General features: G+C 40.1%; 1 protein-coding gene across 1 annotated transcript in view; it reads right to left on the reverse strand.

Annotated features, from left to right (window-relative positions):
• Positions 1–5,883, reverse strand: part of RSPO2 (R-spondin 2) — a 146,004-nt gene extending 140,121 nt beyond the window's left edge. The window contains exon 1 of the mRNA XM_077163236.1: positions 5,369–5,883. Within this exon, the coding sequence (XP_077019351.1) occupies positions 5,369–5,462 (94 nt within the window). The 5' untranslated portion in view covers positions 5,463–5,883. The remainder of the gene's footprint in view (positions 1–5,368) is intronic.
• Positions 5,884–15,470: the final 9,587 nt, after the last annotated feature.

Below are 15,470 nucleotides of genomic sequence, written 5' to 3' on the forward strand. Positions count from 1 at the left end.
GCAGTGAGTATGGATGGCCATTAAAAAACTCTGTCAGCAAAATGAAGAGGGAGGAACCAAGTTGTAACACACTAAAGAGTGAATAAGACAGAAGTAAGAGAAGTAAAAGGTAGAAGTGAAGAAAAAGGGAGGAAATTGGTCAAGAATGTGGGGAGGAAGGAAATTAAGAATTTAAGGATTAGAAATACAGTGGCATACATCAAAAGTGAGTGATTAAAGCGGACATGTCCTAGAGCAGAGTAAAACAGGAATGAGGATGGTCCCTGAAAAGATTTAAAAACTCTATTCTTACTCTTCATTCTCTATTTCTTTATCTCTATATAATTACTTATATCAAATGCACACCCATATAGTCACATACATTTATACATGTTATGTATATATATATATACCTTTCCTGTTACATATACAATTATATATTATATATAGACTTTTGTAAAAATACCTTCCATATTTATTCCAGCTGAAAATAAAACTATAAACATGGACATGAAACACTGTATTCATCTAGTGATCAATTCTTGATTGCTAGTAATAATGGGAAAAAATTGGTGAACATCATGACATCTTTCATGTCATCCTGAAAGATACAGAGAATGTGAAGTTTATTTTCATCCCAAAGCTTACCACATCCTTGTAGCAGAATGGTTATCAAGTGTTATAGCAAGTGATTTCTCTCTCATCTACTTGCCTGTACTTGGGAGGAGTAAAAATGCTTATTTTCAGGGAAAAAAAGGCAGTCAGTTGGAAGCAAAGAAGTAAGAAAGTAGCCTGGATAATCCATAATTTGGCTAGTCAGTCTCTGAATAAATCAAGAGGTACTTTTGCATTAAAGAATTAAGACGTGTCATATCCAACTTGTGATTTCTGCTATATTGGCATCTACCCAAACTGAATTTTAAAAGCAGATAAATAAAGTCAGGATGAAATGGAAGCCTGTGGGAATGCCACCTATTGTGAATCATTTCCAAATTTCAGTAGCAAAATAAGATGTTGATTCGAGCATGGCAAGTTTCTGACCTCACTACGCTGGTAAGTCACTGGCCAGAAAAAAACTAAAGGAATTACACTGGAAGAAAAAGGAGCCCATTAAAAAAAGAGAGAGCAAAAGAAAAGAAACATGTCTATGTTTTTTTCAGCTTTTCTGAAATACTTAGGAGTCTAAAAAGGCAAGCACACAAAATATTTTGAAGCTTTTTCCTTTAAGTGTAGGTTAATATGTTCCATGTGCCATTTTGTTTTGCCATGTTTCAAAAGAATACCATGAGAAATAAACTATTATTAAAAGTAGTTGTGAAAACAAATCTCTCTAAATTTCTTTGTTTAAATTTTGAAAAAACAATTAATTTATAAGGTTTAAGAGAAATTGTTCATTTGTTTTTCCAAACTCAGTTGCCAGAAAAATACCACACTATCTGTGACAAACACTTCAATTTTATGGAAGAAGCCAAATCTAATCTTCTGAAAATGATATCTAACAGAGGAAGTTGAGACTTCAACATGGTAAAGGTATGGCAGGAAAATTTGTCATATCATGTGCCCTATCACCTGATATGAATTATATGTTTTGGAGCCTTGCTGCTATTAAAGAGTTATCAAGAAATTATCATAAATCCCTGGTTGAACTATGACTAGAAACAGAAATAGAATGAAAGAGCTATAAAATTAAGTCACTGCATATCAAGCTCAAGAAATTACAGGAGACCATGATAAAGCTATGACTTGTGTATCTACTGAATTTTCAGTAGTTCAGCCTGACGTGTGGTTTACGACTGGTCCAAAAACAAAACTAACCAAATAACTCTGTATGCCATACAAATAAGTCATTAGCACAAGAGTTCCCAAGACATATAGAGAGAGCAGGGGATAAGAGTAGCTAATAATGACTCTGCCTTCAAAGAAGGGCCAGCAAGTCTTACTACTACCACCACATAGATGAAACATTAAGTCAACCAGATTTTCAAAAAGTTGACATGTCTCTCCCCTTCCCAAGGTGTTCCTTTTCAGTACTGTGCTTGTGTCTAACCGGTTAATAAAAAATGATTGCACCCAGACCCCATTAGTGATTATTGAATGAATTATTTGATGATTTTGTTTTCAAAATAATGGGAAGAAAGAACGGTAAGTGACTGGTACTGTTTATAAAGGTCTCCTCCATACAAAGTTTTGCCCAAAAGCAGGGAAGGCTGACATTCTATTCTCTCAGTTTTCTGCCTATATTTTGAAATAAAACATAGAGTTAGATGATATATTTGCTCTCTATTCCAGACTAGATGCAATTAATTTTAACTTACTAAATTATCTGATCCCTGCCAAGAATTTTATTTCATTAAGAAAATGATATTATGGAGCATCTGCGATCATAGAGTAGACTAAACATAATGCCAAAGAAGTTCTGAGAATGCTCCACAGGAAGGTTTGATTATTTGCAGATGGAATATGTAAAAAGAAAAGAAAAGAAAAGAAAAAGAATCAGGTCCCAGGCATTAAACTAACAACCTGGTGCCACTACTGCCTGCATACTAGGAAAAAGCCAAGAAAATAACTGATCTTCTAAGCTATAGCACCTTTTTTTAAAGGGTACAAATCGCTTTTCTTCCTAGAAAGTAATATTTAACTGCCACTATGCAAAACAAAGGGAAATGTTGGTACCACAATAGGCTTTAGCATGTCAACTGTCACTGCTGACATGATTTGGCTAGTAGTCAAGCATTCACCAAGGAACTAATTTAAATCAATCTCCTTGGGGAGAGCCAATTGTTTGGTATGCACAACAATCAGTGTTGGATCAATCAATGAACATGAGATCAATTAAAACCAGCTTAAGTTTGTGAAGAGGGACAATTCACACAACTTGAGTTAGATCTCTATTCATTTCAGTCTTCTCACAATGCAATCCTTAAGCTTTCTTGCAAAGTAGAAAAGCTACTATCACCCTACACTGTCTAGCCAGCCCTTTAAGTAGTTCCACTTTTAATTAAAAGCACAGTATACCCTTTGTTGGCACAGATAGTGTGGTCATTTTTAAGGACCGCAGATATTTTAGCCAGAAACATGGGATTTGGAAAGGGACATCTGTTGAGAAAGGAAAAAAAAGAGAAAAAAGGAAAAAAAAACTTTGTTTTTTTTTTTTTTTTTTTACAATCTTACCAATTTACATGCACTTGAAAGCATTTCAATTTCATTAAAACGAAAAGGTTGGTTTGGCAAAACTTACTACTGCACACTTTAGAAATAGGTTTCTAAATGTCAGTGCTTGAGGATGCGGATGGTAATTGCTACAAAGGATTTTGCTAAAGTAAGCTTTGAAATAAATAGGTTTTGCCTCTGATACATAAGGCATAGGCAGAACGTCAGAGACGGCACTGCTGAGAGATGCCTGCAGTAACGTGTCTGGCCACAGGAGTGCTGTAATGTCATTCTCCACCACACAGCAACTCCACATTGAATTCTACTATAACATTATGCGCAGTTCTTCTCCACTCAACCACAATGTGACAGTGTGCATCAGAAAATGATGGTTGAATTAGTAAATAATCTAATAAACAAAAAAGAATTTAGTACAGGAGTTTAATATCTGCATTTCACAAACTTTAAGCATATTTTTTTTTCAACCAAATAAACTGCAGCTTCTGCTTAGAAGAAGGAAAAGGACCCTCCCCCAAATATTTCTGACCACAGTGTAATAAATAATTGCCAGCTCTGCAGAATAAAACCTTGAAAGAAAACACTGATGTGGAGAAAAGAGCCAGTTGGGAGTGGAGGTGGACAGAAGAGATGGAAAGACATTTTGCAGACAAATATCAATATCGAACTTTCATGGCTTCTGGGAAGAAAATTCTCCCTGGTATTTTTACATGGAATAATTTCTGAAAATAAGAAGCATTTTCCAAATGTCAGAAAGGGGAGAAAGAGAGAGAGACGGACAGACCAATATAGAGAGAGAGACAGAGATCCACAGATCCATCACGGTTACTGGAGAGGAGACACTACCCAAGTTGCACACCACCAGCTAACTGGAGCTCTGTCTTAGGCTGGCCAACTTCCAGTCCTGCCCATAGATGAGAGCATTTTAACATGTCTTTAAAAAACCAAATCAAGAAAATGAGTACGGTAAACCTCCAAAGTCTGGATGCAGGATCAGAGATTCCACAAAATGAATAATAAATAAATCATATCACAGGTAGAGCAAAATATTTACATCCCAGGAAAACCAAGGTCTATTAAGCCTCTCTACAAATACAAAGCGTGCAGAAGTCCAAATTGCTGAACGAAGACAGACAGCTGACACCAGGTAATTGCAAGAGGCCGCTGCGTACTTTCCACGCGAGGGTAGGGCAAGAGTGTGTGTGTGTGCATGCTCACGATGAAGTCTGTGTTTAAAATCCCCAGAACACTTAATTGTATCTTGCAGTCCTTTGCCTAAAATGAGGCTGGATTAGCTGTAACCCCAACAGGACAAAATAAGCCCCAGGAGAATGAAATTAGCCAACACAAAATCTGCAGGAAAACTAACTCTGAGACCTTTTTGGAGGCATCCACCGCCTTCCTCAGCACACACGCGAAGGAGAGAGCTAAAAAGGGGGTTGGGGGGGGCGGTTTTAAAAAATGCAAGTGAATTTCATTCGGAAAACCCTCTCCTAAACAGCTACTTCTGAGGAAGGTACCGGAGTCAGGTCGGTCCCAAAGCACTCACCGGAGCGCTACCCGGAAAACCAGCGCACGAGCTGCCACCTAATACGCAAAGTTCAATGGATCATCCCACGATGATTTCGTGTTAGGGTCTTAGGGATCAATGTTGCCTTCTACCTGGAAACGTGGGTCTCCCACCTCGACTTGGTACCCTCCCCAGATCCCACATGCACACCCTCATAGACACACGCGGTGCTAGGCCTAGTCCAAGGGCATCTGGGGCTAGGAATTGGCGGGCACGCGTGCGAGGAAGGCAGAGACAGACGTGCTGCAGATGGCTAAGAGGATAAAAAGGGCAGAGAATGGGGTGGCAAGAGAGAGGGGAAAAGGAATAAAAACTAAAATTGGATACTAGATAAGAAACGCGACCGAAAGAGAAAAGCGTTCCGGGGCGGGGGCGCGGCCGCGAATGTGGGTGTGGACCGCACGACTTCAGCTGAGAGCCCGCGGGACGCCCGGCTCACTTTGCTCTCGGCGAGTCACTTAGAGCTCGAGGCGCCGACTGGGGACAGAAAAGACCGAGCGTTCCGCAACGCAGGACCTGGGAAGCGGAGAAGTGTGGCGCGCAAGGGTGGGGTGGAGGCACTGTCCTACCCAGCTGGACCCTAGGAGCCCCGGCTCGAGTGAGCGCCGCGCGCCTCACACCCGCACGCACCTCCGGCAAGGTGGGACCCACCTCGCTTGCTGCGCCTCCACCGGTTGCCTTGGCAGTGGCCGTAATCCATACAGTTCAGAATGATGAGGGCAAAGGAGAAGAGGCGAAACTGCATTTGGGCGGTCAGGAAGGGTAGAGACGTCTCTCAAAGTCGGGGAACTGGAGGGCTCATCCGAAGAGCCGGCGCCGGCCGCGCTGCTGCGGAGGACGCCGAGGAAGAGTCGCCACTAGTCCTGGGGCCGCCCTGGTCAATTCCGCGCGCTCCGCATCCCTTCGCTGCGAACCTGCGGCACAAGGGCGCGAGAAACCGAGTGAGACCCGCAGAGAGAGCCCCGGGGAAGCAGCTACTGCGCCTCAGCGCTTCCCAACTTAGAGGGGAGGGGAAGAAGCGAACCCACTGCCTGGCACGAGCCACGAAGCAGCTTAACCCCGCGCGCTCAGCTGCCGACAAATTGGAGAGGAAGGTGATTACAATCAGTGAATTAGCAACCTCTGCGGAGCCCAGGCTCCGACCCCCGAGAAAGCGCGTTGTGCCGGCGCACCGGGAACGAAGGCGCCGAGTTAAAAAGGAGCGTTCTTCGACCCCTCCGGCCCCACGGTGGGGTCCAAGGGCACCGCGGCGGCCGGGCGCGGGTCGCCTACCGTGCGCACGAACGTCTCCGGCGGCGCGGCGTACCTAGGCGCTGCGCTCCGTCCAGGGCTCAGGAAGGCAGCCGCCTAGCTAGCACGTGGACTGAGGAAAAGTTTGCCCAGACCCGCCAGGAGCGCCTAGCAGCTTCGGGATTCCGGCCGCCGCCGCGAGGTCGGCGTGCGCAGAGGGTCTTCTGAGCCGGCGGCGCCTGGCAGGAGCACGGCGGCGCGGGCGCGTCTGCGGCCACTTGGATGCTGCGTCCCCGCGGAGGAGTTCGAAGGGAGCGTCCGCTCGCGTTCTGTGTGGCCCTATTCCAATCTCGCCGTTTCCCGGCGCTCTTTCCGCGGTCACTTCACGGCTAAGGTCAAGATTTCTGTTCTTGCAAGCCGAGGGAAACGAAACGCTCTGGGGAGTCGGAGGGGATGTGGCGAGCGCACTTTCCAATGGAGATGCAGACCCGCTGAGGCTCGGGATGCTTCTTCTATAAGTAGGTGGTGCTGTGGTCCAAGGCATCTAAGTCTAGACTGCCTCGGAGTTCCTGGGTCCTAAAGCCGGAAACGCTTGGGTTTCCCTGAGGTCCTAAAGAACGCTGACCGCTTTAACGAACTAAACCCTAGCGCATCCCTTCGGCTTTCCAGGAGCGGGTGGCAAAACTGAAGAGTAGCTGAAATGGGAGTGCCCCATGACCCGGCTGCGCCCCGGAGCCCCACTATCTGCACTACAGGCGGCCTTTCGGGCGCTCCGAGATCGATTCTCAACCTCATCGCCGACCTTCCTGCAGGGGAATCTGACAGATGGCTTCCCGAGCTCCGGCCTGGACTAATGCTTCTGACAACTAGAGTTTAAACATGAGCTGTCTCCTGCAAGATGCCACACCTCTGCCACTTTTTAATTTACGTCTTGGTGCTTTGTTTTATGGGAAAGTCTGTTAGCGAGGCTGATTAGAGCGTGCTCTCAGTTTAGGGAGTGAAAAGAGGATTTCCGATAGCTTTGCTTATCCTCAGAAGCGTTATTTCTTGAGTTTGTTTCTCTTACAGGAAACGAACAGAAACTTCTGATCCCTCGTTTGTAGTACTCAAGGAAATGAGAAGTTGCTTCTTTAAAGATAAGTTCAGTTTTCAGTCATGCCTCTCCCTCCTCCCTCCCCTTCCCAACGAAATCTTATGAATTAAACTTTTAGGTGCCTTGGGTTTGGGGAAATTCTCTGTTCAACAGCGCTACATTAAATACTCTTGATGTTCCCTTATTCATTCTGGTGAAATGCCCTGCATTCATTTGTTGCAGGAAAAAATGTAAATACTCCTTATTTAAAACATAAGATTTTATACTGCTAATCAGGGCCTAAAATATCTCTGTAGATATTTCCACAAGTATGTTGTACTATTTAAATTCCCTTTACTATGCCTACAGTTGCGGATGTCCAGGAATGTGGCAATGTGAGACAATCATGAAAGCAAAAGGAATCAATATTAGACTAGTCATGTTTATTGACTAATCCATTATTACCTATCCATAACTATTTTATAAACATCACTATTATGTAACAGTATTTTTGTGCAAAGAGTTTTAGTGCTGCTCCCTTTATGTGTGTCTAGAATACCCATAAATGTGAGTTGGGGTTACCTATTCATAAATAAGAAAATTCAGCCTGGGAGACTGGCCCACAAGGCACAAAACACATTGCAGAAACGGTGCAACATTCTGTGTTCTTGGTTTTTAATGCAGAATTTTTAAGTGATTTCACACATTTCAGCTGAGGGAGTAGTCCAGCATTTGACATACTGATTTGATAATTCCAGTGAATATTCCTGCAGCATCATAAATATCACTTCCCCTAAATATACACACACCACATTTATTGCATTTATAAAGGAATTCAATCAGTGGGAGAATTATCTTCTCTTAGTAAGCCCCCTGCTCTCCTGTACAGCTTTGGAGCCCATTCAAGATCCATAGCTATCAGTGTCCTTTAAAATATTTAAAGGCAAAAATAAGCACAAGACAGAGCAGATCCAACTCCACTTGTGTGGCTTTGGGCAGTTCTCTGGATCTCAGTTTCCTCAGCAATATTTTCAGGAAATTAGACCAAGTTCCGTTTCACCTCTACTCTGTCTGGTTTACAATCAATTTTCTGTTCTTATCAGGAAGTTTGCCATAGAGCCTTACCAGTGTCAGGACAAATTCATCAGTGATGGCTTTTCCGTGTAGAAAGATGAGAAATGGCCACTGTCATCCTTAGTTAAATTGACAAACTACTTTCAACCTTCGCTCTTCAAAGATAGCTTTCCATAATTTTAATCATTTGTGCTGCACAGTTTGACATTTTAAAAATCAGAGATCCTTTCCACTTTAGTGAGCGCCTAGGTCTGAAAAAAGAATTTTAATAGCATCACTTCTTTGGAAGATAAGCTAATGTGTTTAATAAACCAAGAATAGGTTCTGGGGGGGGGGGGGAAGAAGACCCCTGATTCTTTTGGCGCTCACTCCCGGTCTGTCTCTGCTTTTTGAAGGATAGCACTGAACCTCAAAAATCTAGGTCACACTTAGCTGTTGAAGTGCTTAGAGTTTCACACTTAAACTCTTTGGGGCCAATTTGTTGATAATACTTTTTTTCTTTTTCTTTTTTCATCATTCATTGAATATTTCTCCTGATTTCAAGAACCCAGGAATGTGCTTGCTACTGAAAAATACAACCCCAGTGGATCCTAAACTATCATTAACTTTAATCCCATATCTCTGCTTTCTTTTATTTCTAAACTCTGAATGTGTTGTTGAGGCTCAGATCTCACAGTTTCTCCGTTTTGGAGATCCAATGCACTTTTTCTTCAAACTAAGTTTAGAGAGGAGAGTTTCACTAAACTAGCTTTATAAATAGGTATGTGTCTGGTGTCTGGTGTCTGATGAGCTTGACTCCAATACAGCTCAGCAATAGAGGGCTGAAATGGAGGATAAAGTTATAGATGATGTACTATACCAGGTTTTGAGTATAACTTATGAAGTCTAGATGATATACTATACTAGGTTTGAGTATAGATGATATACTATACTAGGTTTGAGTATACCTACAGAGATATTTTGTGCTTATCAAATATGTGAAATGCATATATGTGTGTGTATTATATCATCCCCTCTTTCCTTTCTGCAATTAGTAGTATACTATATTCACTGATCTGCACCTTGTTATTTTTTCAGATATGTAAGAGTTCTTTCTGTATTAGTTCATAAAGAACTTCCCTTTTCTATTTTTTACAACCATGTATCATTTCATTATATAGATATATCCTAATGTGTTTAGCCATGTCCCTATCAATAGGCAGTTTTCATTGATTTTTGGTTATAAGCAATGCTTAAATTAACAACCTTTTCATGGGTTGTTTACCTTTATCTGCATTATAAACCCCTAAAAGAAAAAATAAATAAACAATGGGATCAATCAATCACTTGTGTTTTGTGTGTGTGTGTGTGTGTGTATGTGTGTGTGTGTAGACATATAGTCTACAAATTGCCTTCCATAGAAGTTCTAGCAAATTACATTACAAATTACATGAGAGTGCCTATTTCCCCCTGTACTGGTCAACACTTTTCGATTTTTGATACTCCTAGGCAAAAAGTGTTATCTTAGTAAAGTTGTACTGTGTATTTATTTTCTTTTAAATGAAATTATGCATCTTTAATATACTCAAGCCATTGATAGTTCCTTTTCCATGAACTCTCCAAAGATATCATCTGCCTTTTTTATGTTCTTGGTCATTTATTTTTGCTTTTTACAATATACATGTAAAGATATAGGTATATAGATATCTATTAACTATTGTGATTTGAGTTATAAATTTTTTCCAATTTATCATGTCTCTTAACTTTGCTTCTAATATTTATGACTATGCAGAGAATTTAAAAATATCTTTATATAGTTTAAATTTGTCAGTCTTGCTTTTGTTGGCTTCTGTGTTTGTGCCATATTTGAGAAAACTCCTCCCTATGCTTTTAATTTCTTTTTTTCATTTGGGAATTTTCGGATGCATTTTTCTAAATGTTGAAAACCATAGGATGAAAAAAAAACATAGGATGTGAATGATTTTTATGGTTGTACAACAGATGCTATAATAGAATCAATTTAAATTTTCTTCTGGATCATTCCCGAGTTAGTATTTATATTCACAACTTTGCTTGACTTTGGCACTGACTTTTGTTTTCTTTAGCTAATTTATTTAGGGTTCTCCTATCATTTTTGTTATCAGATATTCATATTCTCAGATTTAAAGTTTCCCACAATCCTTTTATTCATTGTTGATATTTTTTTAATGTCATACTCACACTTCCAGTCTCGATTTATCTTTTAATTGCTTTAGAACAAATACGACATTTTTGCCACTGTATCAATATTGATAGGGTCATTTTCCCTGTTAAATATAAGCAGAATGTGCATTTTGATAATTTCATGTGATGGCCTATGTTCATTTATGATTTTTTGTATGAAGTAATTAAATTAATTAATATGAAAGCTATTCAGCAAGGTCACTGACCAGTCTTTATCTAGGCTAATTTGTTGTTTTAAAAGTCCACATCATAGTCACTTATTAAAATTTGAAAAGTATGTAAACATTTGACTCCTCCAAATGTTAATACTGTGTGCTGCCACTTAGGCCCTCTTCTGTGGCTCAATTTAACTGATGTGATAAGGTCAAATTCTCATTTTGCTCTCTATCCCCATGGAAGAGATCCAGGAGGAAGTTTTTTTGACTTCAAAGGAAGTCGAACTCAGATCAGCTCTAAAGTGAAAATTCAAGATTTGACCTGAAGTTTTAAATGCTGTGTGCCCTGAACTCTTTTGAATTAAAGCTATGTGTGTCTTTTCTATTTTCTTTTATGTGAACATGGTAGCTGGCAGAAAGTGTCACTACACCCTAACAATATGAGATACATAAAGATTTTCAGCTCTTAAGAAGTAGGCTCAATTTTCATTAATAGGAGTAGAATGTCTGTTTTCATTGTATTTGAAAGCAATCAAACAAGTAATCCCCAAGAATAGAACTAGCCTCCCAAGAACTTTTTCAGTCCTATTATCTTTTGCTAAGTTTGGGAAGTTCTCTGTCATTTTTTCTTTTACTGTTCTTTTTGTCCTTTTCTCTCTCTCTTCTCCCTCAGGGGCTGCCACAGTGCACACATTGGGGTCCTTAATAGTGCCCCATAACTTTCTTAAGCTATTTTCTCTTTTAATATTTATTTTTTCTTTCTGCTCCTCAGCCTGACTCATTCAAATGTCTTGTCTTCAAGCCCATTGATTCTTTCTTCCGCCAGCTCCAAACTGCTCTTGAAACCCTCTTGAGCATTTTTCATTTCACTTATTGTGGTCTTCAACTCCAGTAGTGCTGTTTGGTTCCTTTTTAAAATTTCTATTGACTAAGTTTCTCATATTGTTTATTCATTATTTTCCTGATATCCTTTAGTTCTTTCTCTGTACTTTCTTCCATCTCCATAAGCATTTTAACAATCATTTTTTTAAAGACTTTCTTGGTATGTCCACATTCTCATCTTCTTCATTGGTGTTTTCGATATCTCTATCCTCTCCCCTTGGATAGGTCCTCATTTCCTGTTTCTTTGTTTGTCTTGTACTTTTGTTGCACATTGTACATTTTAGTATTTTAAAATGTAAACTCTGGGATTTACTCCCCGGGATGTCTATTTCTTGGTTTTGTAACTAGTTGGTGATAAGACAGTTTTTCTGGAGCGTCAGCCCTCCTGTCAAGAAGGTCTTTCCAAGGCAAATGCAGCGTGTAGGGTTTTCCCTGCCCTTCCGGACCTTTGTCTTGTCCTGGGCTTTTGCCTTTTAGTTGTTTTGGAGTTCCCCTGTTGATAGAAGTTTGGTTGTGCCCTCTGCCTCCCAGGAACCAGAGCTCCCTCACCCAGGTATTTGAAACCAGACGACATGGTTTTTAACATTCTTTTTGTTGTTTCACACTGCTTTTGCCTGGAGGACAATTTCTGGGAGAAATTGATTACTTTCCCAGGTTGATCTTTCCCAACCAACACAGGGCCAGGAAATCACAAAGTGGGTGCAGGCTGGCTCCAAAGTGCCCTGGGGAGAAGCCCAAGAAAGGTACCAAAATAAACTCTGACGGCTCCTCCAAGCTGAGCTTTCCTGGCCTGCCCAACAAATGCAGCCCTTCAGCTAGCTGGGCAGGTTGAAACAATAGCTGCCCTCAGAGCCAGGACCCAGAGATCCGAATTTGCTCATCAAAAGCCGTGATCAGTGATCAGCTCTGCCCAACTCCGGTCCTGGGGAAGAGGATTTTTATATCCCTCTGTCACCAGTGAGCTAGCCAGCGACTAGACCTGATGGCAGCTTGCCTTGTGAGTGAGGGATGAGCACCATTCGCTGCCCTGAAGAGAAGGCAAATTATAGTTCTTGATCGCATTTTTTCAGAGTCTTTCCCTCACTCTTCTCTGGGTGTTGTACAGTGTTCTTTTGGGCTCTGGGGTTTCAAAATAGTTGTTTCCGACTGTTCCTTCTTTTTAATGTGTTCTGGTGGAAGGACTGAGTCCTGGAGCTCCCTACTCTGCCATCTTCCCGGGAAGTTGCTTAAGTATTTTGTGTAGTTTTTCTGTGACTGCAAAAATTTCAACCACAAAGTCCCTTCTGGACACCTTGATCATTCATACCAACAGTCTATTAATTTCATCTTCTTCAAGTCCCTCTTGAAGGCCTCTGGCATGCTTCATCTAGACGAGGTACCCTCTGTGCCTGGTGCACATGGTCATCCTGAGGTGTCCATTCACATCTTCCTGGGGATTCCCTCTCACTCTGGTGGGTTTTCCAGTTCCTGTGGCCCATGTTGTCCCCTTTCCCAGTTTTCCCCTTCATTGTGGTGGAGGATAGTCTCTAACAGTTTTCTGAAAAATTTGTTTCGGAGTAAACTTTCTGAGGCTTTGCATATCTAAACATGTCTCTGTTCTCCCCTCACAGCTGATTGTTTGGCTGACATAAAATAATAAATTTGAAATAATTTTCTTTTAGTAATTTGAAGACATTATTCCATTGCCTTTTACCTTCAAATGTTGCTTTTGAAAAGTCCGAAGCCATTATACTGATCCTTTTTCTGTGCCTATCTGCTTCCCACTCCCAGAAGCTTGGAGGCCTCAAATTTCACAGAAAGTATTTTGGTGTGGGTCTTTTTTCACAGATGAATCTGGGATTTTGATTGCCCTTAAAACCTGAAAATTCATGTTCTTTAGTTCTGGAAATATTCTTCAGTTATTTGTGGATTTTTTTTTTGCTCCTACATTTTCTCTTCTCTTTTTATGCTTTTTAAACACCTTTTATTAAAATATTAGACATCCTTGACCGGTCCTCTTATTTTCCCATATTTTCTCTTCTATTTTGCATCATTTTGTTCTTTTCCTTCTCTTTTCTGAAATATTGCCTCAACTTTATCTTCAAAGTTTTCTAATAAGTTTTCCACTGTTGCTCTCATTTACTTTTAATGCCAAGGTCTCTATTTTCTTTTTAAATATTTCTTTACTATATGAAGACTCTGTTTCTTCCAAGTTGCTTTGCTCTGTGTGTTGGTTTTTATCTTTATCTTTAGTGTTTGAGACTTTTCTTAATATTTAGTCATTCTTGGCTATTTACTTATATTCAAAAGAGAAAGACTAAAAAGCTGATTAAAAACGCTGAGTATCCACAGGTGATGCTTGTCAACTTGACCTTTACCATAGAGTAAAAATGAACTACAAAAAAAAAACTGAGATATTTATTGAAGGTCAAAATGTAACTTATTTATTTTTACTAGGGTTGGTCAGATTTCCCAGAGAAAAGTTTTCAATATTCTGTGTAAAGGGTAACAGCTGGAGGAACAGAGCGTGTTGGTGGCAGCAGGTGCTGGCAGGGAATGTTTTATTTTATTATTTCTCTCCTTGTGGATTTTAACCCTTTTGAAAAAATAATTTTATTTTAGATTTAGAGGAATTTCAGGAGAGGGCAAAATAAGAGGCATGGAAATCAATTCCAGTGTTTGTCTTCATATGGTTTTCCATTATTCATTCAGCAAATATTTGTTGAAATCCTATCTATTGACACTGTTATGGGTGCTGAGGATACAGAGGTAAAAAAGCCTTTTAGAAATTTTGAACTTTCATTTTCTAGGGAAGACAGGGGTCTCTCATGGGAAAAGAAATAGAAATGAAAACCTAGCGTCCACACCAGTTGAGCAGTTGAATAGGAGGCCTCCGAATAAGCTGGTACCCCAAATGGCTATACCCTAAGGGTCAGGATAGTTCAGCCCTCCCCGCAACTTGCTTCCCAGATTTACATCATGTGGATAACCTAGGAAATCTCAAGCATTAAATTTAAGTTTATCCTGGATCGATAATGCCCTCAGGTGCTGGCAGGAGCAAATTCAAAACTTATCTGGTAATAAAGTGTCTTCATCCTTGGATTCATATTATTCCTATGAATAATTTTTCAAATACAAGGACTAGCACAAAATAAAAGAAATGTGATGTGCACACACACACACCACACACGCACACACACACACACACACACACACAGTTGGCAAGAAATAACAGACAACATAAACAAACCCACAAGATTCCAAATACTTGTGTAATCAGACAAACTATAAAAACCATGCTTTTTCATGTTTTTAAAGAATACATACCCTTTTGCTGTTGAAGCCTGTTTGAATTGGGTTTTTATATCTTGCATACAAAAAGTCTTGATTTATAAGAACGTCAGTCAGAGCCTTGGGCAAAGCATAAATGTTAAAAATAGCTGAAAGAGGGAAAGACAGTCAATGAAAGGAAAAAGAAATTTAAAAAGAAAACATGGTAAGAAAAGTCAGAGGATGGAGCTGATTACCAACCCATCCTAAAATAATTTCCTTCTTCTGAATTTTCATAGCACTTTATCAACTATACTTAAAACAGTTTACTTTGTAGTATAATTAATTTTGTATATCTTTGTCTCCCCTGCAAAGCTGATTATTATTGGGAACAAATAATCATAGGATTTCAGAGCTATAAAGAACTTTGCACAGACTTAGTAGGACTTTCTCATTTCATAAGTCGAGAACGGGAATATGTCTATTTTATCTTTACATCTTAGTCGTATTCAGGAGGTAATACTGGCAGAATGAAGGAAGGAGTTAATGAAATGAAAAGATAAAAAGGAATAGGAAAGAGGGCAAATTATGAAAAAGGTATTAAAAAAAGAAAATTTATGTATTTGGGGGAAAGGAGAAGATTAGAGGACAGAAGACATAGAAAGAAGGAGAAAAAGAATGAGAGAAGGTGGAAGAAACCAGTGACATTGAGCAATACTTGAGGTATCGTGTGTGTCTCCAGTTGTGGGCTACATTATAATACTTTTATTTTAGAATATTGATCCTTTTCATTTTTCTCTGCTTATGTAAATGATAAAATCATTGTTAGTATCCTGAACACACGCCAAACAACAGGAAGAAGGAGCTTTGGATGTGTTCTGGATGTCAG

This window comes from Tamandua tetradactyla, chromosome 6 (genome assembly GCF_023851605.1).
Source record: "Tamandua tetradactyla isolate mTamTet1 chromosome 6, mTamTet1.pri, whole genome shotgun sequence".
Classification (NCBI taxonomy): Eukaryota; Metazoa; Chordata; class Mammalia; order Pilosa; family Myrmecophagidae; genus Tamandua; species Tamandua tetradactyla.